This window comes from Arctopsyche grandis, chromosome 3 (assembly GCF_051622035.1).
Source record: "Arctopsyche grandis isolate Sample6627 chromosome 3, ASM5162203v2, whole genome shotgun sequence".
NCBI lineage: Eukaryota > Metazoa > Arthropoda > Insecta > Trichoptera > Hydropsychidae > Arctopsyche > Arctopsyche grandis.
This window is the reverse complement of record NC_135357.1, coordinates 22,057,528-22,083,874: the sequence shown is the minus strand read 5'-3', so window position 1 is coordinate 22,083,874 and position 26,347 is coordinate 22,057,528. Positions and strand designations below refer to the sequence as shown.

Sequence of the window (26,347 nt, the reverse complement as noted above, 5' to 3'; positions counted from 1 at the left end):
TACATGTACTGTATTTTAATGGTGAAAATAAATAAAATATGCTATTGGGGCAAATTGTGACAGGGCTCCTTTTATTAAAAGGTTTGAGACTAAATAGAAAGATTCAAAACTGGGCGTCTCCGCTTGCATTCTCTTGCGATTTCTCGTCATTGCATAATTATTCCGGTTTCGTGCCTAGTCTTGGATACCCCGAAAAACTGTGGCTCGCACACAACTCCAGACTGAATCGATCGCCTTTTTTTGCACGGATCTTCTTCGCTCTAAATTCTCAGACCCAATTTTGTCGAAGAATTCTTTTACCTGTACCGTGTCCTTGCCGAGTACCACGTTTATAGCGTTGGCCAATGCTATAACTTATAGCATTGGCCAACGCCATAAACGTGGTACTCGACAAGGATAAGCTATAACCATATTATATAAGTTATAACTATAAGATTAGCTGAATTATATTCAGAATCCTCACAAGTCGAATTGCAAGTCATTGCACTTGGACACTATAAATAAAACGACCGTAAATTTATGTCTAAGAATTTGATATAATAATACACATACACGGTTACATTATCAGCTCACACATGAAATATTTTAGAAACGGTGAAATTATCTCTGGATAAATAAAAATTAGAGCAAATAAAGGTGCAGATACACGGAGTGGTATGCGATACGCTTTTTTTTTTTTAATCTATACCATCGCGATCCTTGGTAAAACAAACCCTGGAGTGTTTTCAGCAATATTGTCATATGCGAACTTTTGGCCGAATGTACACTTGGCCGACGGACTTTTGGCCAAACGGACATTGGGTCGACCGGACATTTAGTAGATTGTGCATCAAGATAACTCAAATATCACTGAAAACTGATACGTTATTTAATATTTAATATTTGTGATACATTTAAAAAATTAAAAATGTCATTCAGTCAAATGTCCATTCAGTCCGACAGCCTATTGTTCATCGGCCAATATTCCGTCAACCGATATTTTATCCTTGCATTGACATACATAGGTTTGACAATGATCGACAACGGTGATTCCCAAATTTGAAGAAATGTAGGAGAAACTTGTCGAAATAATAAGATCGTACGAATTAACAATGACACGAAGATACGCACATCACAGCTGGAAACCCCGAGTGCGTCCCACGCCGCACTTTTGAGTGTGTTCTTACCACAATTCACACAGGAAGATGAACCGTATATCCGCAAACCTCTAATGAATTATTTACTGACTATGACCAGTGTGAAGCTTAGAGATTATAATAATAAAAAGTGAAACCAAGTGCTAGATCAATTTTGGAGCAGAATTAACAGAGCCTATCTTGGGCCTTATCCGATGGTCTATTTTAGAATAAATTATATACACGTTAACTTCACGGAAACTGGTTCCAAATTTTGTACGATTTCCATTTAAGATTACTCACATTTTTCATTAATTTCAAAATAAACAAAATGCACACAATGATATGAAATAATTAAAACAAAAAAAACTTTAATTGAATAGAATAATGAATGTCGTGTATGGCGTGAATTATTTCCGTTGGCAAAGCAGCGATGCATAAACTGCGAATCCCGAGCCAATTCTAAACATATGTACTTCATATCTATTTTGCAATTCATAAAATATACAACCGAATACCAGAGACCGTTCAAATGACGGTCGAAGGGTCTTTGATCACATAAAATCATACATAAACATAAAATTTTACAACTTATCTATGTTTACCGAGAATTTTCGACCTCCGGTGAGAAGTCGCTAGGAGCTTATTAAGTACACACATAATTTCGTTGTTTGGTTTCGCAGGTAAACTTGTTATAATAATGCAGACGGTGAAGGTGCGAAATGCATATTAGTTTTAACATGTGGGCCTTAAATCAAGGATTCCAAACGCGATTATTTATTTATATATTAATTAAAACCCCATTTTACACACACGCGCGCTTCTTAACCTTGCGGAAAAGAAATCGTAGCATCCACCGATCGACGAAGCGTAGCAAGCAAAATCTAGATTTTGATTTTTTCCTATTCAATAGCGGCAAAGTAAAAAAAAAAAATGCAATAATACGTGTATTATAAATGAGCACGCACGTTTTGCCTTGAACGTTTCATAATTGTATATTTATTGTGTTTTGTAACTAACACTACCGATATTTGCTTAGAACGATTATTACGCGTAGGTACGTGTGACTATAATATCCTACTCGTTACTCATCAACATAATCATAAATTTATGTTAATAAGCGTCCATATATGTACATACATACAGAAGTACGATATTATGTAAGCGAGAGACTGCCGAGACAATATTGAAGCCACTTGCGATCAAGAGACCCGTGATATCGTAGGTACACCGCAAACGTGTTACTTCACTGCGAAATCGGTCATTGCGGGTGGACTGGTTTCACAGGCTAGACTACTCTGGCTGAAGAAAATCATCGTCAGTTCATCGTCGCGTCGGTGGGATATCCTCAGCAATGGCCGGATGCTCCGAGGAGAAAAACAAGTAGAAACGCCTTCCGCTCCAGAGTACCCTATCGAAGATCACGCAATCATTCTACCGCAGAAGCAGTCAATCGACAATTAGCAAAGTTGAATCTGTGTGCTATTACGTGGTTCGTGAACTCGTCCCGTCACTTTGTTTACTTTCGATACGAGTTTGTGCTGTTCGTCTATTCATACATAATTCATTCAAAATATGTACATAGATGACAATTAATGAAGCTGTTAAGAACAAGACATGGGACCAATGCTATTAACCCTTTGAATGGACCCCCATGGGCCTGAAATACGCCTATAGGCGTTGTATTTTTAGTATGTAAATGACTAATTATAACTAAAAAAAAAGCCGTACTGTCCAAAAAGACCATATTTTTTTGATGATATGTAATTTAGTATAACTAATTATATGTAAACCTGTATGAAGTAACCTGATTAGGATCTGTTATTTCGGCGGATTTGTCGGCACGCGAAATGACGGATATAAACGTCATTCGACTTTTGGCCGAAACACCACGCTATTTAAAATTCATTTTAACAATCATAATATAACCTAAGTAAAAATATATGAGAGAGATAAAGAGACACGTTTTATAAAATATAGAGTGAAAAAAGAAAAAGTTATAGGCGTTTAAACAATTAAAATCTGACATAGCGAGAGGGTGGCGAAAAGGGAAAAAAATAATCGGAAGAGTGTGGATAAATACTAATAGACGTCACCGATAACGATAATTAAGTATTTTCAAACGTGTCTATTACGATTATTTTTCACCATGGTAATGGCGGATTTGATTTCTACATACATATTGATGACCAAACCGAGCAAAATGACAAAGTTTGAAAACGATCGGAAAAGAACCCAAATTTCCTCAGACGAAAAAATCGAAAGCGAACTAAGCGGCTAGTAAAAATAAACAAGAATACTACCCGCTAAGCCTTTCCATTGCATCAAGCATTGAACATGGGTGGTGTAATCCGTGTCAATGTTTATAAAGACTGGTTTACACCGGAATTTCCGAATTTATAACCATTTCAGAAAGGAAATCCCTAACTGTTGAGTATTTTAGATTGTGGCTTGGTATTTAGATTGTGAGCATAACATTTTAACAACAATGATGAAGATGGAACTAGTTTTGGAAAATACATTCATTAATTGACTTCTTTTGTTTTTTTTTTATATTGTTGCAAGCTATATTAGACAATCGAAACACACCTTTACAAAACTCGAAATCCTTAGCGGTGGTTATCTAGGGTAGACTGTTGGATATTTGTGACTCCAAGTTGATCGTTTCCTATCAGAATTTGCCAATTTATCTGATTTCATTATTGAAATGGTTCCTCATCAAATTGATAAAAACCATCCTACCCACTGTCACCACATGATTTGAACATAAATTTAAATATGTACAAGTTTAATACAAGTGCAACCCGATAATGGCATCATGAGGAAATATAAAATTGCGTCCATCGGCTATTTCGCTTTTCCCAAGTATTGGAAATTAAAAATAAAATAATAAAAGATAAAAAACAATCTACACTTGAAGACAATTCAATACAAAGAGCGTTGAGAAGCAAAGGGTCAAAAGCTGATGTATGTATTATAATGAATAAGTTATACAGCATATCAAATATGTTATTTCATTTATTATAATCTGATATTGCTTTCAATTTCGCCGTCATGTCTGTACGTACATTTATTCACAAAAATGGCTCGCAGTCTATCAGCGTAGAGCAACTGCGATTCTAATTCCAAACAATGCGAATCTCACACGATCGAACAATCGGTTATTGCGCAATTGAGCGATACTTAAAAGGACCAGATGCGCGCAACGTGTTAAAGATGTCAAAATCAAAAGAATACGTATAAATAATAATAAAAATTAAGACGTGCATATGAATACATATGTGTAGTGCGTAACCTAGGCTGATTGTTAGACTGACTGTCTATACATACATATGTACGTAGGTATATTGCGCAATATCTTATTCATATATGTATATGTACATATTTACGTACATATGTATATTGTTGTTATTATTAATTATTATTGTTAAATGAACGTCCGCTATTTGGGGCAAACGTCAGCAAAGATATCAAAGTGGCACGAGTTTGTCTATTCTATTACCTTCGGGGTGGACTCATGCACAGATGCAGCGGTGAGATAATAATGGCAGTTCGCAAACTAGAACCGCGTTACGCCAAGACTCGATGTGTGGTGCAACGCCCAAAATATTCGAAAACATTTCGCAAATTTTATTCAGCAACTATTTTCTCTCGGTAATATGAAATTCCAAACAAAATTTATCCGATCGTAAGACGCAACGAAGATTTATCTAAAGAACTCTATACCTATTCCAGTCACACTCTACATATAACATGAATTGTTATAAATATTTGCAAAGTAATTACTTATTTATATTTTCAAAATTTCAAAAATCGTGTGTGAAAAACCACGCATGGTAGAAGTCAAACTTTCAATAATCCTAAAGGCGAATTTGTGGGTGCGTGGGGGTAGCAGTGCGGGGTGTGCTGTTGGTAACGAGGGGGGAGGGTATAAAATGACCAGAGACCACTTCCTTTGACGTTTTGCCCGAACCACACCAGTAATATTTATGTATATAGCTTACGGCCGTAGCCAGGGGGGCTATGAGGGTGACAGCCCCCTAAATTTAAATAAGTAAACAACAAATCGGAAAACTGATTGACGATAAAAAAATTATATTGAGTTTTTAATGAAGAATAAAAAAATGTTTTTTAAAAACAAACCTCTTTTATAGTTTTGTATATAATATTAAGATATATAAATTATTATTTTGAATAAAAATACCAATAATTTTATTTTACTACCGCCATCTACGTATGTATGAAACTAAAGACTACATAGACGTTACCCTGATTTTAAATTTGCAAACTTCAAACGCGTCTTAAACGATATTTTATCTCTATCGTAATGGCGGAGGATCCATCCAAAATGAGCAATATGGCAAAGTATGAAAACGATCGGATAAGAGGCAAATTGTTTCCTGAATTGTAATCGTAAGTGAAACGTAAAGGTTTGTAAAAAAAATAATCCAAGAAAAAAAACATAAAACCAAATTTTTATTCTAATTCAACGCATCGGGTAATTTTTTTCAATATTCAATATACAAGAAAACGTGAATATTTTTTGGTAGTTCGCAAATAAAATTCATTAACTTTCGTATAAAACCATATTTAAGGGATGAGTTTCGTTCGAAAAAATAGCATGATTAATTTATTTGATAATTTGGTCCAAAAAAATCATAAAAATAACGAAAAACTCTATTATTCCATTCAAAGCCATCGCCAGTATGGCTCGGTGGTTTCGTTTATGTTTACCACCGAGAGGTTACCAGGTTCGATCCAGTGCTAATCTTTACTGCTGCTGGTCAGACTTGGATATTTGTGACTCCAAGTCGATCGATTCCTATCAGAGTTTGCCAATTTATCTGATTTCATTGTTGAAACGGTTCCCCCATCAAATTGGCAAAAATCATCCTACCCACTATGTCACCAATATCTGAATTTGGTTTATGTACAATATGTAAAAAAATATGTACAAGCCTAAATCCATAGATGTATCTATGGATTAATTAATTAATAAATTAAAGGTTAATTTTGGGTTTTTTAGCATCTCGAAATACAGCGATTTATTTAATAAAAAAATCTTGTAATTGGCTAAGAAATTGGGGTTTACCTATTAGTCCTTTCTGGTATATATCTAAGTACAAATAAAATAAAAAAGGGATATTCTAGTCGAATGAATTCACTGGATAAATGGAAAATTTTAAATGTGCCGAAGTATACCTAATTTTTCGCAAATTCTAGCAACAAAAAAATCTTATAAAAAGTCTCATTTTTTCTTTTGAAAAAAAAAATGTTTCAGCCCATCCCTAAAAAAATCAGGCTATATTTAGATGACGACAATGCAAAAGTATTTGCGCCTGTCCGTGTTTTGTCAGTGGCGAACGTGTTAAATTAAATGTGATCGCCTGACCATGTAGCGAATTATACACGAAAAGAAAGTAATAGCGTTAACTCTGCGTGAAATATAGGGCGTTTTCTCGCGACGGATTAAAATCTCTAAATTTAAATTTTTGCTCTCGTTCTCTCTCTCTCTGTAGATACGCATATACAAATACATATTTACATAAATGTATATTACGGAACTAAACGCGATATATTTTTGTATGAATCTATCAAAATTATACAGTTGAAATTAGATAAATGTTGCTAGATACATGGATAGATGTTATCGGCCAACCCGAGCGTTGTTCTTTTGTACGGGTTCATTGTTGCGTTCAGACGATCAGCTCAAGTTTTACAACCGAAAAGGTAGCCGAATTCAATACACAGATTAATGAATTTTCGCCAGAATTCAGGTCAAGGATGGAATCGAATTTTCCGCTTAGTACGTACTCGTAATAAGCGAACTCGATGCGTAATTCAATTACTCTGTACGCGCGATCAAGGCCGATGATAACAATAACAGATCGATGGTTTATAATTGTATAGAAAGGCATTGATATTCAACTTACAAATCCTTTGAGATTCGTCGAAATTTCTTGGCGAGGATTCTTGTAAAAACACTTTTCAAGTTTCATTTTATTTCCTCAATTATTGGAAAACTTTAATTTAAACTTCTATCGCGCAAGGAATAATGTAGATAAATTGAAATGGTAGAAAAGTAAACAAATATGTATAAACATTATGTATGTATGTAGTATGACTTCTTTTAATTTTTCCTGAAAGTTTAAAGACTTTGTGAGGAGGGAGTACATAATCAAATTTTGATAGATTATTAAGATGCAGATCCACAGTGGTTTTTTTAGGTAGTTTTGCAGATGCAAAAAAAAACCAGTATATTTTTAATATATAACGGGTGATTCCCATTTTGAAAATTGTCGAAATAATAAGATCGTACGAATTAACAACGACATGAAGACATACCTATCACATCTGGAGTCTACCTAGGCGTACTTTTAAATGTGCTCTTACCATTATTGAATGCGTGCAAAATTTCAAGAAAATCCTCTTTTTGGTCAAAACTCATACAAACAGATTATTTTTTATTTATTTTATTTTACATAGATATATACCAGAAAGGCCTAACAGGTAGACCCCAATGCGTCTTCCTAGACAATTAATTACAAACATTATTGCAGCATTTTTATTACATAAATCGCTGTATTTTGAGAGGCTGACTGAAGAACACGAAATAAACGATTAATTAATTAATTAATTAATCTATAGAGACATCTATGGATTTAGACTTGTACATCATTTTTTACAGATTGTACATAAATCAAATTCAGATATTGGTGACACAGTGGGTAGGATGGGTTTTGCCAATTTGATGGAGGAACCGTTTCAACAATGAAATCAGATAAGTTGGCGAACTCTGATAGGAAACGGTCGACTTGGAGTCACAAATATCCAAGTCTGACCAGCAGCATTAAAAATTAGCACTGGATCGAACCTGGTAACCTCTCGGTGGTAAACATAAACGCAACCACCGAGCCATACTGTTGTCTTTATATATCTGTTTGTATGGATTTTCTTATCCAGGTTTAGAAAACCTTAATAAAACGGTATCATAATCATTTGCAACCAGTGCATAGGGGCTGCGTCGCTGCAGCACCCCCAGAAAAATCGCATTTACAACTTGTATTTAGATATTTGACATACTCATTAATAATGATTATGTCAAATATCTAATCATTCTTATTTAAATTATATTCACAAGTCGTAAATGTATACAAATGTGATTTTTTGTATTTTTTATGCACGAGCCGCTACTGTATGCAACCATTCGCCATCCGCTGCTGAACTCTCATCCATCAAATCCCACACATGTTTCTAATTTCATCCACACATCTCCCCTTTGGCCTTCCTTGCACCCTTTTACATTATTTCAGTATCATTTGAGCCCTTCTTTTTACTAGGTTTTTGATGAGAAAGTTTCATCCTAATCAGAAAGCGCCAATTTTTCAAAATAGCTGGGTTACATTTGAATTTTGAATTCGGCCGTGCATTCAACGAGGTCAGAAAGCCATTACGCACCTAAAATAAAAAGGTATGAAAGTCACGCATCCAAAAATTAAATGTCGCCATTCGTGACACGACTGATTGGTTTGCACGGTTATCGGTCTACTTTTGAAACATCCTGTACCGAGTTGTAACTTTTAATCGTACTCTTTTGCGTTCCGACCCGCACGTTTTACAATTTACTATTATTTTTAACGCGTTTTAAACTCGCTTTCTATTAACCACAATATGCAATAAGCGCTTTATCTGTCGCTCATGTGATATTACGTACATATAACTCACCTAGAGCGATTTGGAACGACTGCCACTGTTTAACTAATGGCGAAAACCGAAAATTTAAAAAGCCATTAAGAGTAGATATATCCTAAAATTAATTAAGTACCAGCTCAATATGAATACTCAAAAAAAATATTCTCATACATAGATATATTGTATTTATATCTGAATTAATTTTGTATAAAATTCAATTAAAAATTGAAGATGCAAAAAACATACTAAAGAAGCACCTACTATTCGAATCCGTATGTACATAGATACATATATGAAATGACGAAGCAATATTATACGATAACAAAAAATCTTATCCCATAATCACAATGATTATAAATATTTTGCCACTTATCACCCGACTAAACGTATCAACACAATTTACGTGCTAATTTAATTTGAATAACCCGACGTTCAAAAAGTTTTATCGATTTTGCGATTTCGGTTTTAATAATCAAGTTGAAAATACAGTTAGTCGCGATAACAATAAGCGGCAATTAGTCGTTTGGGTCCGTAAACAGGGCCGCCGTGATAACACTAAGTGGTATCTAATGTTACATAGGAGGTTCAACAATAAAGTAACGGAACGCGTTGCTCCGAAACGCCAAAACGGTGAATCGTTAACTATTGTGCAGAAAAGGGATACCAAACCAAACAGTGATGGATGGGGTAGGTTGAAGCTCGAAGAATCGAAATCGAAATTGCGAATGAAAAATGTTGTGAATTTCTGCTTATCGATTAACGGGTGTTACACAGTTGCGTTCGAAACGAGTTCTGCTTACATATTTATTATTGTTTTACAATTACAGTCACTTTCTAATGAAATCATCTGCAAAGATCGTTACTCCCTTTTGTAGTGCGTGGAATAACTAGTAATTTTGTTACTATAAATATGTATGTTCGTCATTTCAACACATTCATATATATAGGTACATAGATACATACATATACATATACTAGCATCCTCTTGCCAATTTTTTATGCACGTGCGCAAAAAGCAAGGATCTCATGTTTCAAATTATTTTACGATTGACGATGCGTTAGCTTCCGCAATTTTTTCCGCATAAACTCACGATGCACTAATGATTGATTGTTCACCTTCATCAACGCCGTTTTTTGTCAGCTTTTTGTTATAACAGCTTTTTGTTTTGAATAAATAAAATAAAAAGTTTTTATATGTAAAATTGAAAGTGGGTTTTATCCAAGATAATTCAATTCGAACTTAACATTAATATGGGTATGTATCAGTGGCGTGCCGTCACTTTAAAAATAGGGAACTAGGTATGGACAAAAATATATATTCTTCATTTTTTAATTACAATAATCTGTCTTGAGGTGTTGGGTTTAATTTTTCATTTCCAGCTTTTCTTTTTTGTCTTCAAAACTTAATCTTCTGAATGATTTGTTGAACAATCGATCGAGAATGCAACATTCCAAAGCCTCGTTATTTGTTTTCACACTGATTTGTTCTGATGGAAGCGTTTCGTAAGCCGAGTCCCTTGCTATGATTCTACTAAAGAAGTTCTGCGTAAATGTATTATTTTAACAAAAAAAATAATAGTTCAAAATTATGTTTGATAGACACAAATATTCTTAGCGAAAATTCCATAAATGCTTAAAGAGATGAGTAAATTAAAAAATGGTTTGTCTTCGACGGAACGCTTATATATAACAATTCGCCAGTACCGCGAATAGAAAATAATTGAGATGGTGAGTTCGTGCAAGCGAACGACGCGGCGGACCACACCATAACAGTCCACAACCATAGGTAGGGCCGATTCCGGTTCCCGAACTTTGCTAATCCGAGTCAACAATACCAATAAAGACAACGAATTGAATTTATTGTAATTGAACTGTTGGTATTTTTTACAAGGCTCTTCTATAATTCACTTCGCTAATTGGTCTGACAACATATGGATATGATTTCCTATATTCTTCCGATTGTTTTTAAATTTTAAGTAAAAAAATTGAGGTGACTAGCCTATAGTTCAATGACAGAACGCCACTGGTATGTACACATGTAGATCATGTTTGATTTTAACACCGTATAGTATGGACAAGTGAAATAATTAAGTTTAAAATGTACATACATATGCTTGAATTAAAATATTCTGAAAATAAATTTCAATTCAGGATGAAGGCATACCATAAAACCAATTCAATCTAATCAAAGCGTCATTCAATGGAATCAATTTCTTTGCAAAAAAAAAAAAAATAGCACGCATAGCTTTCGTTTAATCTTTGGCGTGCACGCAACGTTACATCGCACAGCAGTTGCATGTGAATGTTCAACATAACGTTGCCGTGCGTAAATTACAACAATTTCACACACAATAATAATAAATGTATGCAATAATAATGCGATCGACTCACCTTGGTATCCTTCCGGTATGTAGATCGGTTTTCCGACTGGTTTGTTCTTTTTGCCGACGAGTCTCACGGCTTCCACTCTGGTGTAGCTTCCTATGTGTCTGTACAAGACGAGTGGATGTATTTCACCTTCCAAGCTGACTACTTTGGGTAAGGAAAACCGTTCCAAAAACTCTCTAGGGGTTAATTTTTTAGACGACGCTCCCGTGCTGTGAGGACTTGAACTATCGACGTCCTTTCGGCTCCTGGCAGATTCACTCCTGTCGAAACTATCATTCTTAGACGGGTAATCGCTCAATTCGTATGAGCCCTCATTGTTCGTAGACTGAAATCGTTTCAGTAAAGCTTTGGATTTTTTCGGACTGGAACCATCGGCCAGTATGAAGTTTTCGTTCCAGGAATCGTCGAATGCGCTCGTTATGAAGTCCTTATTCGAGTCGTGCGAATGGAAACGCCTCAAAAACGGCTTCTTCTTCGACGAAGACTTCTTTTTGGGCTCCATCTTCTCGAGGGCGTCCTGCGCTTCCATCAACCATCTCGTCACGTGCCTCTCTCTGTCCCTATCCAAGTATCGAATCGTGGGTCGCTGTTGGGTCGGCTTCTTTTCGCAGGCGAAACGGGCTGCGTCGAAAATGTAAGGGTTGCATGGGGGTGAGAAATGAGGTGGAAACCGGCCTTTGGCCGAAGGTGGGAAAACAGGCCTGCCTTTCAACGAGGGCATAGAAGAGTTTCTGCCGAGTTCGCCAGAACTCGGGAAACTTCCCTCGCCCGAAGAGATGGTCCTGTTCGGGAACATGCCGATGCGGCGTTCCCAGTCTTGTACGCTCGAGATCATCGTTATCGATATTTTTCGTAATTATTTTACCATTTTAGCGGTGTATCAGCTATCCACTTCCACTGCATTTCTGAAACAAAACACAAGCATCGTTAAAAACAAAATAAAAACAAACCATAAGAAAATAATGCGGTGGGGCGGAAACAATTTGACGGTTACTATCTTGAAATAAACACTTTACATAATTGAGAAGTAAACACAAAACTGCTATATAATACGCTACTAATTTTTAATACAATCTCACTCAGATACATACATAGTACTTCAGGTAAACCGCAGTACATTGTCGGATATTACACATCGCTTTCCTCAATATAATGTCTGGACTTATATTGAGGAAAGCGATGGATTACAATTTTAGGAATAGTTTGATTCAATATATTGACGCAGAACCAGGTGTATGCAAATTGCACCCTGAATAAATATAAAATGTGATAAGAGCATTGGTGTAGCTAGAAAAATTTGGCCCGCATTTAAAAGTTACCAAAGGGCCACCCATTTTTTTTTTCAATGAAATAAATAAACTAAATAAAGCAAACTCTAAATTTCCTTCCTAGCCTGCATATATTTTAATTTGAAAATTCTGCAATCGCATCTTTTAAAGACATTTTCTGAACTTACATAATATTTTCTGAACAATATTGATATTGCAAGGTCGCGAAATCAGAATGTTATATTAACTTTTTATTCTTTTCAGTTAGTGTGAATTTATTTTTCTATATTTTTTGTTTATAACTTTTTTTTAAATATTGGTATTAATATTTGGAGATCCTCCCGAAGGCCCTCCCGCCCTTAAGAGCCCGGCCACACCGGGTGACTTGCGTGCAACTTTGTGGGTGACTTTGTTGCGCGTGCAACTCAAATGTATGCAGTTGTATGGAGCATGCCACACCTGGCAACTTATCGGCTGCCCAGGTCGTACAGTCACCCAGCTATTGAGATCGGTTGCCGGCGTTGGTCACCGTAATTTTATTACCTAAGCAACCCTCGCGATCCTTCAACACTCGATGATTTAGTTGCCGGCGACCACGGGTGACTCTATAGTATAAAAACTATATCGTCACATATTGAGCGGATTATTGGTCACTTCTGGTTGCTCATATCGGGTGACTAAGAGCGACCTCAAGGCAACCACGCTTAGGCAACAAAGTCACTCACAGAGTTGCCCGCAAGTCGCCCGATGTACTAAGGGCTCTCATGCACCGCGTCATAGTAGTTACGCCACTGGTTAAATGTGGTCACATTATTGATAAACCAAAAGAGGTTCATTGTTTTATATGTTCTCACATTTCTTAGGACCAAAGATCAATTTCGCGAGTTAGTCACAAGCTAGTTTGATCATCACTCGTATACATCATTATGATTTTCAAATTTCGTGCATGAGGAAAACAGCACTTTTCCAAAACAAAGCATACACATTTGTTGGAAATGAAAATGACACAGTAACAGTTAATTGTCACCGCGTTGCGAAAACGAGCGCGATTATAGGGCGTGCGTTGGGTGCATTGTGAACCACACTGTACCGTGTACTGTTACGTATTTTTTCCCACAGGCGCGTGTCGCAAGATGGACGCGGAGGGAGCGAAAGTTAATCGACACTGGGAACTTTTTGCATGGGAAAACGATTGATAAGCGAATGGCACAATGAAGTCGACATTAATATGTAGTTGCGAAGTTAAATAACAAATTTGCATCGATCCATAGCAGGGCTCGCCAAACGAACGGACATATGTATGTACACAGGGCCGCTCTAAGGGGTGATTTGAGGGTGCAGAACACCCGGGCGCCAAAGCCCTAAAGGACGCCAAGCTCTACGAAAAAAAATTATATAAAAAAATATAAAAAATATATCGACAGCTTCCGTTAAACAAAAATTGAAATAAATTTGCAACGTCGCCAAAGTTTACGTTTCGTGAGCAAAAGTGTGGAAAAAAGCAGCGATAGCTGAAATGTAATGCACATTGATATGTAAACACGTTCAATAACTAATATCTGATAAAAATTAGATCGAAAGTAAAACTAAATTGTCAATAATTTAAGTCGTTATTGTTTTAAGAATAATATAAATATAACTACGAAAGGTTCGGAAAGAATAAAAAGTGAAATGTTCGGAATAGATCGTATAGGAGCTATCAATTGTATAAGAGGCGCACAAAAATATACACATACATATATATTCTGATGATAAACGAGGTGAACAATAATATTTGCGCCAACTACCCTTAGAGCGGCCCTGAATGTACATATGATAAGCAAAAACCAGACCAATTAAAGGCATTCAAATGTATCATCCTAAACCTATCCCTTGATAGAATAAATTGCGTAGACAAACCTCCATAACTCTCAGTGAAAGCAGCATACTTTCAATTGATCACAAAAACAAATGAAATCAGTTTTCACAATTTGAATATATAATTCTTTGTTTGTATTAAAAATGTCGAGTTAATTGATCGAATCTAATTATTCTTGTTTCCAAGCAACAAGTACACGTGTATTTGTATTTCAAATATTTGCTTTGCATAATATTAACATTATCGTTGAACGCATCTGCTGAATATTGGTTAATTTTTCGAATAACGTAATACAGCACACGAAAATTCAAAACATGGAAGGTTGCATAATCTAATAACGAAATAAAACAAAGGAGCGACATTTATTTTCCCACGTCCCCTTAAAAATCCCATTATCCATTGTGAAAAGCGCGAAAAGTTCCCAAAGAAAGAGGAGTAGTGATCCGCCGTCGAGATCTGACACCTTAGCGATCGGTCGGCCGTCGCAAAAAAAATTTGGCCGATATGAGAAACATTATAATTGCACCGTATTGTTGAAACTGTTAATCTCGTCCTCAGACACTGCGTGTACCGTATGTAAATGTGCGTGAAACTGAATTAGTTTCGTCTATTGAAATCTAGAAACTTCAAAGAACAGACAGATGCCGAATTATATTCCTACCGACGGTATTTGAATTCAAATAATATATTTCATAGAAAGACATTATTCATGCATATGATTGTGACCTTTTTAAATACATTGTTTTTGTCTCCAAACGTTCAATTTATCTTACAACTCATACCATAAAAAATGGGGTACTTTCTTCGCCCAAAAAAAAGCTTCATCAATATACATACATGTAATTATATATTTAAAAAATACGATATTCTGTGTGTGTGTGTAACGCTAGCCGAACATAATGAATGAATCGATAAAAAGGCTAAACTTTGTATAAATTCTCATTCGGAGTCGAACCGGCGAACCCTCACGCGAACACAAATATCCTCTTATAGGTACACCTGAATTCAGAGACTTCCAACCAACCATGTAACCATCCAACCAACCATGTAAGAGTAAGTACATATAATTTTATTTAGCAAGGTTTTTAACTTTTTGTTGTTATATTAAATTATTTAAAATATAATTAATTTATTATTAATATCAAATTAATTATATTTTAACGATATTCGAAAAAAAAGAGGATAGCGTATCGAACACAACCTGATTCTTTATATATAACATAAAACTTTATTTTAATTCGTGAAACCCGAAACCACCCGATGAAATCAACGGGCCCAAAACTAGTCATATATATAATATCGCTATTCCGTCTGTGTGTCTGTCTGAGATAATGCTCACCTTACTATAATAGTCGTTTCGATTCGACATACATATATGTATATGTACGTCAAAGCTAAACCACTTGCAACAAAAAGTACAAATATAATACGAATATAATAACAAAAGAAAAAAACTTCTATATATACTGTTTGCTACCAATGTTTCCTCTAGGCAAATATATGGCTCTAAGTCTCTGAGCATTTACCGCCATCTATTGAAAATTTATTTAATTAATTAATTTTTCTATCGGTGTTTTATATTGTTTATATGTAGGTATTTAGGTAGTTTTTACCATTTTTCGTATTAAACAGTTAAATATAAATATTAAATTTAATATATTTATAAGGTATTTGAAATAAATTCGACCGCGTGCGGATTGAATGCATGACCGACGACACATTTTTTTTTTTAAATTTAAATTTAATAACTTAATATGCCAACACCCATGCAATGATATTTCATCGGGTAGTTATATAACACTAGTATAAGATAATTGCAATTTTTGGTCACGTCAATGTACCTTTTTGATTCATACAATTTTCGATAAATTTGTATACAATTTACAAAAACACCTTCGTGAGATAAAAACACAGATTGTATACACTAACAATTAATATAAAGAATTTACAAGTACATAACTTTAATCAATTTAAACAATATAACGGCGGTAAACAGTCTCCAAAGAAAATCCTCGCCTAATCTCATTGTCTCTGGACAGCGTAAAATTGTGATTCGTCCTTGTCGTAAGTGGGTTGAGGTCTATTCAGATAAGGCAAATAGGTACATGATAAAAATTTATTTCTTGGCAAAACTTCTGTAATAATACCGTTGACAGGCGAATTTCCGAAACGTTAATTTTTCTCGCCGAATATACATTGTGCCGAAAACGGTAAACAAGCGTGAGAATACTGCCAGGTGTAAAATAAAAAAAAATACAATAAATAACGCGTAATGTGTGCTCGACCGCAGCAACTTCATTTTCGCGTATCATCGCGTAATTTTCCTCAATTATTATTTAAACATTACTGAAATATTAAAAATAACTACCTTTTACAGATCATCCCAAATCGCGTAACAGAAATTTCAACAGTATTGTAAAATAGATCTATAAAAATTCAAATAAAAAAAATAAAAGAATATTTTTATAATTAATTATTATTCTATTGATGAAAGAACCATTGTGTCTCCACATTTAAAACAATTATGGATTTCACAATCTAAAACGTTTTAAAAAATCGAATAAAATACAATTAAAAATCACACTGTACTGTTGAAGTGCTGTAAAAATTGCAACGAATTTAAAGCAATCGAGCTGTCAGAACATGGCGATTAAGGTTTTGGCCAAAACGCGCACATCCACGTCCATGTGATCAAAGAAATCTTTGATCTCTTCGCTTCTGCGACGATTTTGTAATTTGTAACCGGCTTTCGGCTTCATTGGTCAACCGTTTTAAAGAAAATCGATTACAAACGGCGGCACAGCGTTACGGAAACATTCGAATAATTCGACAAAATGTGCGTCACTTATTTCTATGAACTCGTGATTCGTCTATTATTATTATTATTATTTTGGATAAAATGACATATTGATTTACACGAAATTTTAAAATACATGTATGTATGTATACAATAAAGTCTCGTTTATTTTATTGTATCGTTCTACAGTAGGACTCCTACAAATCTTTCATTTAAACTTGTCTCCTCCTTCTTTGGTGCTTTATGGCTGACGCAAAAAATTGGAAATAATAATAAAAAGAAAAATTGTCATTTTGAGTTAATTCATTTTCATTTTCAAAAAAGATTACATATTTTAACATTTTTGAATAAAAAAATTGAGTTATTTTAGTAATTATACATAACTTAACTATGTATAATTACAAAAATAGCTCAATTGCATATATCAATGATATATAATAATTGAGTATATTCAATACTCTATTATATCAACTATATAATTATGGAACAACTTTGCGCCGTTCATTATTCATTGTTCGTCGTGATTTGTTCATTTTTATGATGAATCTCTTTTATGCTCTCTCTAGCTTTGTAGTTTGCACTGTTTCCTGGAAAAAAGACCCAAAACGCCCTGTTTTCTGGAAAAAGCACGCTTCCGGTCCTACCTCTAATGATAACTACACAAATCTAATATATAATTTCGAAAGAGACTTTGTATGTAACTATTGTTGGTTCGTAGAAAAACAAATGAATATTCAAATAAATTTAAATAAAATAAAACTATTCAAATAAATGTAATAAAACGTTTACTATTAGATTGGCTATGTTTTAGCGGTTGTTTATATTACAAATACCGAGTGAAGCCGGGTAAAAACACTATTAGTTGATATAATAGACAAAGATATGGAAATGGCAATGAGCGTGTCACGTAGCTATAAGAACGAACGATAGACGGACGAAAGAAGCGCTCGAATGGTACTCGAGAGAATGTAAACGAGTGCAAGGAAGACAGGGAAGATGCGTGGATGAAATTAGAATGACATGGATGTTGGAGAGGACTTCATTAAGCAGTGGATGGTGAATGGCTAAAAATGATCAATATGTACCCTGACATTGCAATATTTGCACAAAAATAATACATATAATGTTGTGATGAAAAATAGGTAGGCCAATTTAAAATGAATATATCCAATGGTAAATACAACTAATATTATAGTAATAAAAATATTGAACTTTTATAATTGATCAGTTATTGAAAAAAACCTACACGCCTATGCTACATAATTAAACAATGGCGAATGATAGAGATATCATAATATTAAACAATGTCTGGCCTTCTTATAACGATAGATCCATTTTAAATATTATTAATTTATGTCACTATTGTTTCACACTTATAATTTGCGTTCGACAGCATATTATTCAAATTTCTTCTCTTTAAATATGTACAATCTGTACGTACAGAATCGATATAAAATGCTATCGTACACTCCCAGTTATTGATCATTTTATTTATTTATATCTACAAACACATACATATGCTAACTGGTAGTGCAGTTTTATAATGCTGACCATTATATAATTTCCGTCATAAATATTGTTATGCAGATTACGTCTTTTTTTTTGTATCTTTACATATAAGGCTCGACTCGTTGAACCGGTCCAAGAAAGTTTTTCTCGGAGGATAAGGAGATCGATGTCGGCAAAGAGGAGCAAAAGAAAGGATAAGACCGAGGATAATGCGAGGAGCACGAACATATTACACGAAAGCCAAAGCAAAGCAAACAAAAAGAAAACAACGCTCGTGATTTCTTTGCGATCACGATTACAAGGGACCGAATTGCAGTTTAAAAATTGCAATCCTACTGTAAATTCAAATTTATCATGTAGCACAATTCGATTAATCAAATCTATACTACACATTACTACTCTTATTCCACTATACATTTATGATCTTAATATGCATCTATGCACTCGTACATAATACATATTAAATGTATTTGCGGTCTACCGCACAACAGGAAAAAAAACCGGGAATCCATATTATCCTTCGAGGAATCAAAAAACGGGGAAAATATTAATGTTATACGGATATGAATACATTTCTGCACAATTCAGATATCCTAAAATTCCCAATTAATTCATTTACCTGCACATTTTCAACGGCCGGTTATTTCAAAATAAAAAAAAATAAGCCGAATCGCTGCTATTGATTGAAAATAGTTGACACTGAATATGCATACGAAAAAAATCTCGTGTAAATAAAATGTTTACAGTTATTTCAAAAGCTATTTAAAGAGTTCATCACAAAGCGAAATTAATTGGTTCCAAAAAAAAAACAAATTACATATTCATTCATTTGAATCGACAAAAACATTAACTGTATACATAATAACATAGCTTTTTAAGCCAATACAACATAATATTGGAAAATAAACACTTAGTAGCGGAGAGAATGGTTTATTTTTAAGAGTAAAAACAAAACACGACAGGAGGAGAGCATTAATGTTTGCCAGTAAAACAGCGTCTTCTCCGAGCAGTGATAATTACTCCATAAACATATCAACAATATGAAAAATGGAGTCGAAAGACGCCCACAAAATGGCCGCATCATAAATTTTTTTATCGTTCAAGTTCATTTTATTTATATTGCTATTATTCGCTGTTAGGGAAGAGGGGGAGAGGGGAGCTTAATAATACCAACAAGAACAACACTCGTTGAATAAATTACGCGCAAACCCAAGAAACAATGCTCAACTTGCGTGAACCTAAAATTTCAGCGTCCGAGCGAACAATGGCGACCGAGAGGAAATAAAAGAATCGACATAAATTATACGGAAGACGAGATGCGTGTGAAATGAGAACCTCCCGAAGAGGCTCTTCTGAATTTGACAACAGTTAATATTGAATTTCGATATGCTTTTATCCTACCAAATGTCGTCGACCAAATTTGTATTTGTTATTAGACGACACTATGAATTAAGCACAGTTGAAAACATTAGCCTTCACCTCGAAAAGATTGCTCAGTACATATATGTATGTAAATACATATAATAAGGCGAAGTAAGAGAGGTATGTAAGATGTATAATCTTTTAAATTTGAAAAAGAATAACTTTCTCGTGCTTTATGTGTTGTTATATTATGCATACATACGTACATAGTTCAAGATCACTGACAAGCAAACATTTCCTGACACCAGAATGCTGCGGCCATCTATATTTCAAATGTTAAATACATAAATAAAAATATTCAACAGTTTCATATTCAACAGACCACGTTCTTCACTCCGTCGCCTCTCAAACTATTATAATGCAGACCGTTATATTTGGGTGAATCCTCGAGAAATGGCCTAATTCAATTATTCAGTCACATTAAGTATGTTACAATCGAAGTGTATTTTTAGTTGTAATATTATAATAATATATAATATATTCCAACTGACATTTTAGGTCAACTAGTAAATTACATCTCTACAAGCGCAAATAGACTTTCAACAATGTGCGCCAGTTGTAGTATAACAATTGATTTTTGACAGCTCTGATGTTTTTACGAATGCTTAAGAATTCAATAATGCTAGGTATTACAAATAAAGGTAATGAGTACCGTATTACGGTGGCTCTAAGAATGTGTTCAAAACAAAAATGTGACTCAATTTACTAGTCGAGTGACGTTTTCACGAAAACCTAACCTCTACATCTTACCTGGTACCAACGTATTGTACCAAAATATATTACAACTTCTAGTTGTAATATATTTTGACTATTTGAAATATATTCCATCTAATCTGGTACTATCTACCTGTATTTTCAGTTGTAATATGTTTTGACCAGTTTCAATGTACTTCGCCATATGAATCAATTTACGTGGGTTAGACGGAGTATATTCCAACTAGTCAAAATATATTACAACTGAAAATACACATCAACTCCATATAATGATAGTTGGTACCAGGTTATATGGAATATATTTCAACTAGTCAAAATATATATATATATTACAATTGTAAGATACACTTCAACTGTAACATATACATTTGTTTCGATTTTAATTATCACGTAGCGATGTAACATCTCCGTTGATTACATTCGATGGAGGTATCCTGTTCGGATGCAATGTCCTTCGTCAAGGTCTTTGCTCGGTGGCATTTTTTCCACAGATTAATTTTACGGTTCTGCGATTTCGATACCGGAAGCGGCCAAAACCACAAAAATCATTTTCGTAATTTTTATTTCGCACGCCACTGACTGTTCGAATACAATAAACAACACATTGCAACAGCGCAATGTTCGCATTCATAATAAAGGTGTACACGACGTATATGTAAAATATTTATGTACATATGTATATGTAAGTATACAGATCGCATTCAATTGTAACATAACATAGCCGGTGTGACATGATGACACTGAGAAATTGTTGTATAAATCAGAATTCGATCTGATGATGATATATGTGCATACATATCCATTTGTATTAATGTAAATTGTTTTAATTTTTTCACACGCGTAATAATTTGGATTTAAAATACGAATGTAAAAAGAATATTGATATGAGATTGCCGAGGACATTTTATAAGTTAGACAGAAGTAAAATAAAACATTTCTTACTACATATTAATATTTTCATCAGAAAACGTATCAAAAATATTACAACCCTTGCCAAATTTTAAGATTTATCTAAATTATCAGGTATTTTATGTACATATGTACATATTTCAAATAAATTGACCCTTTGTATGTTACAATGAATCTGTATTTTCCATTGAAATTATATTTTCTCCATCTTAGAATCTGTATTTTCCAATGAAATCATATCACACAAATCAGGAAATTGAAAATATGCCGATTATTACAGCGCCGATTTGGAAGAAAGGACTGATGACTAGAGGTAGGATAGTCACAGTGCTATCCATTGTTCGGCAAACCTTTAACAATGCATTGACAACCTTTGAACAATACACGGCCCCCTCAGGCTCCGGTGACTACTGATGACTGTTCAGTTCATTAAAAATAGGGCATTCCTTTTAGGGATCAAACGCTCCCTATATGAAACTGTAATTGGAGAAACTGCAACTGAAAAGTTGGTCTAGCATTATCAAATTTGCTTACTGTTGTAATTAAACAATTAGACACTGAATAATATATCAAAACACTTTCGTTAGAGGTAGAAGAAGAAGAAGAAGACTCAACATTAATAGAAGTATCAGAAATAAATATACATATGTACATTATTCGGAATATGATATCCCTAAAACGCCAGTGAACGATACTTGCACGACTTCGTATATACGAAGTCCAAGTTTGCTCGAGAGTAAAAATCAATTCCTTATACATAATAAGAAACATTCAATAAGAACCATAATATTATATGTACATATTTTGATCATCACAGGATGTTATGGGTAAGTGGCTCCTACAATTAATCATTACATTCAATTGCGCAATCGTTCAATCATCACAGTGTCTTCTCGGAATATAACCGTTCTTCCGAAGATGGTATTTTTTTCAATGTTAATTAAGAGAAAAAAAAACGTACGAAGCCGCCATAATTTCGATTGACCATTGACTTGTTCGCGAAGCCATAATTGACAGACTTTTAACAGTTATGCAACCGAAGCATTGACAAGGTTCTTACGGCAGAGATATAGGTTAACGATAACGTACGTATAGTAAAATTTAATTTTGTTCAAGCAAACTTTAACGAGACGCTACCGATGAGTTCCTTTGTCAATTTTTAACGGCAAAACTACGCGATTTATTGGAGCGAAATCGTGACGAAGTACATACATACATACATATGTATGCGACGAACTAACGTTTCATCAAATTCTTCGCAAGAGTGTTCGATTTAAATTAAATACGTTTATTACAATAAATTGCGATAGTTTTGTATTAATTGAACTTTTCTCTGAGATTTGAACTTTTTTAAATCTTAATTGAGGTTTGAAATTGAACCTAATAACCAGCTACGCATATAGCAGACTCACGTTTTGTAATAATCTTTTGTCTCTTCGTCGTTTTCTTCGATTTTTTTTTATTCCCACAATTGTTATCCGGAATCTGGCATTGTTACCGCATATTATACAATAAGTATTACACACACTCTCGCTTACGTGCCACACATTCATGTACATAAGTACATAAAGGGGCACCCTGATTGGTCAATGTCTTGCATTAACTATGACATATTTCGTGTAACTAATATTAATAATTGTAAATGTTAAGGATGACGTATTTGAAAAAACTTCTAAATTCCAGAATTATTCAAGTTTTTCCCTGTCAATTTAAAATTTTCATTAATTCAATGTTACTTTACTGTTTTCCTTTATTGAATTACCGAAATTTATACATATATGTATTATTGAGAAATTTTTACTCAAACGATAATTGTAACTAGGATGTAGGATACCGAAAATTAACCCAAACCTGACCTAACTTAACACGTCTCGTAAAAAAGTCGACGACTTGTATGTCCATAAACTGTGGGTCGGTGAACAAACGACCATCCTTGCCAGATATGTACATATATGCACATATATGAATATGTACATAGATATTGTGTAGAATCATCATTTAGTCTCGTAAAACACAATTTGCATATTTATTTTGCGTAACTTAGACAAATAAAATTCATCAGTTTTCCGAGAAACTCCAAGAATATAATCCTATTAACAACGTGGACATAAAATCCATTCATCACTTCTAAGAAAGTTTCTTTAGTACGCGGACACGTTTTTATTTCATTCATTACATTTTTTTTTTAATTTTAATTCACTCGCAAAAAATATATATTTATACGTTAATGTTGTATTTACGAAGTAAAAGTCGTACTACAATTTCAATTACGACGCTAATGGTACATCAGTGTCACAAAACACGACGTTGAAATTTCACCGTCAACAACAATTAATACCTCTTTCACTTCGAGTGCTCGTTAATCAATTTTATCAAATTTTATAGCTTAAATAATTTAAAGCGTAGACATTTTAAACGGCGCCTCTTAACTTCCTACCAATTTATAATAGTAGGCTAAAAACTAAAATGTAAAGAAATTAAAACTTGAGCAAAGTAACTGAACGAACTCTTGCCCACATTTCGAAATTGAATGTGCACCTACATACATATGTACTTGTATCAAGTTTAGTGACCGTCGCGTTGCACAAACTGGCCATGGTTTTTGCAGCAAACAATGCGACATCGACGGTCCATTTGCGTATAACAATAAGTTTTCAAGTTGAAGAATATAAATACGATTTAAATACGTACGAACAAAAGCCTTCGAAATGAATAACTAATAAGGTAACATTTTTTTGATACTTTGTAAGCACGTGTGCGCTTTGATATCCAGTATACATACATATAAATATGTTGTTCGATTCGACGACGTTTGTTCAAATCTTTGGCCTAATGATTACGAAATCAGTTGTGAGCTACAAAGTCAACGCATAGACAGCTGCCTAGCTACATGGGTTTTTTCTCCGTTATATTGCCATGAAAGTCAATAAAACCAATAAGAAATACTTTATTTATAGATCAATATCCTTGAACCATGTGATTTATCAACAAAATAATGTACTTAATCGGTGTTATTACAAAGTCTTAGTTAGTTATCCATTTGGTGAGATTATCTCTTCGTGCGCATCTATCTACCTATATACACATTATATTATAGATAGATATGTAGATACATTTATAGGTAGTTCGTAAAATTTGTAATAGAACCTTCGTTAAAATGTTCATAGCTCGTAAAACGAAAAGGGTTCATCGTAATTTCAACAGAATAAAAAATTATTCAGAACTAATAAATTAGTAATAAGTAGTCACCGGACCCAGAAGGTGCCGCGTATTGTTCAAATGTTGTAAATGCATTGGTTTGCCGAATCTTTTTTACAAAGGATTTACAACAATGGAACAATGGATAGCACTGTGACTATCCTACCTCTATTTATTACATAAATCGCTGTATTTCAAGAGGCTGACTGAAGAACACGAAATAAACGATTAATTAATTAATTAATTAATCTATAGAGACATCTATGTATTTAAACTTGTACATCATTTTTTACCTATTGTATGTACATAAATCAAATTCGGATATTTGTAACAGCGGGTAGGTTTATTTTTGCCAATTTGATGGAGGAACCGTTTCAACAATGAAATCATATAAATTGACAAACTCTGATAAGAAGCGATCGACTTGCAGTCACAAATATCCAAGTCTGACCAGCAGTATTAAAGATTAGCACAGGATCGAAAAATACTGATGGCCAGTACGTTTATTTTGCTTTTGTGAGATTTTGGACATATGTCAAACAGAAATAGAGTTTTTGGAAGTGAAAATTGGACTTCCGAAACTTTCAAATACAACGGCTCATATACATAAGTATTTAATTTGTATGTGTCATTGAAATTCAAATAATTTTCGTATGTGACGTAGGAAACATCAATGCACAGTTAGACGCCAAACCTGATAAGCTACAATCAATTTTTTTTCTTCTTTTTTTACATAGTTTTACATGCGCCATTTTATATTAAAGCCAATTTTGATCAATATTGTAAAATATGCAGATAAGACTGGCCTTTGTTTATTTTTATAATAGACAATATTCATAGTACACTATTCAATCAAGACGTATGTATGTATGTACAATCGAAATGCCCAACCCAATTGCATAAATATCAAAAGATTTCTTTTTTATTATTTTTGGATTAAAATTACTGTAATTATATTGTCTCTCATATTAAAAATAATGCAGGTTGGTATATTACATTGTATAATATACTCGGAAGATCGCAACGAGTGTCCTTATCGGCGGCGAGCATTGCGACATTTTGCCGACAAATCGCGCACATTACTTATAGAGGCTATTATAATATCTTGTGTATGTGTGCATGTTAAATAAGAAATTCAGAATGTGCAGAATAAATTACACAAGCCACAACTGAGTCAGCGCAAGGCGGCTCTCTGTGTTCCATGGTTATTTCGCAATTGTGCGCAAGTTGCCTTTGCCATTGATACTTGGCTTATGAACGAGCCAACAAAGGCTCGAGATGGCACACTTTATAACTGGTGCCCTCTCGAACTTTATAATCTTTCTACCCCCTCAGTACAGATCACTTACTAGTGACACACTTTGACAAGTACGGCTTCTAGTCGCACCCGTTTTATTTTTATTAGAACACCCAGTGCATGCATGTGCAATTATCGCCGTCACGACTGTTATAAATTCTGAATTCTTCCGATGTAATT

The 26,347-nt window shown here is 34.1% G+C and overlaps 1 protein-coding gene across 1 annotated transcript in view; it reads right to left on the bottom strand.

Moving 5' to 3' along the window:
* Positions 1 to 26,347, bottom strand: part of B4 (imaginal disc development protein B4) — a 56,692-nt gene that overhangs the window by 25,249 nt on the left and 5,096 nt on the right. The window contains exon 2 of the mRNA XM_077428278.1: positions 11,199 to 12,100. Within this exon, the coding sequence (XP_077284404.1) occupies positions 11,199 to 12,030 (832 nt within the window). The 5' untranslated portion in view covers positions 12,031 to 12,100. The remainder of the gene's footprint in view (positions 1 to 11,198; positions 12,101 to 26,347) is intronic.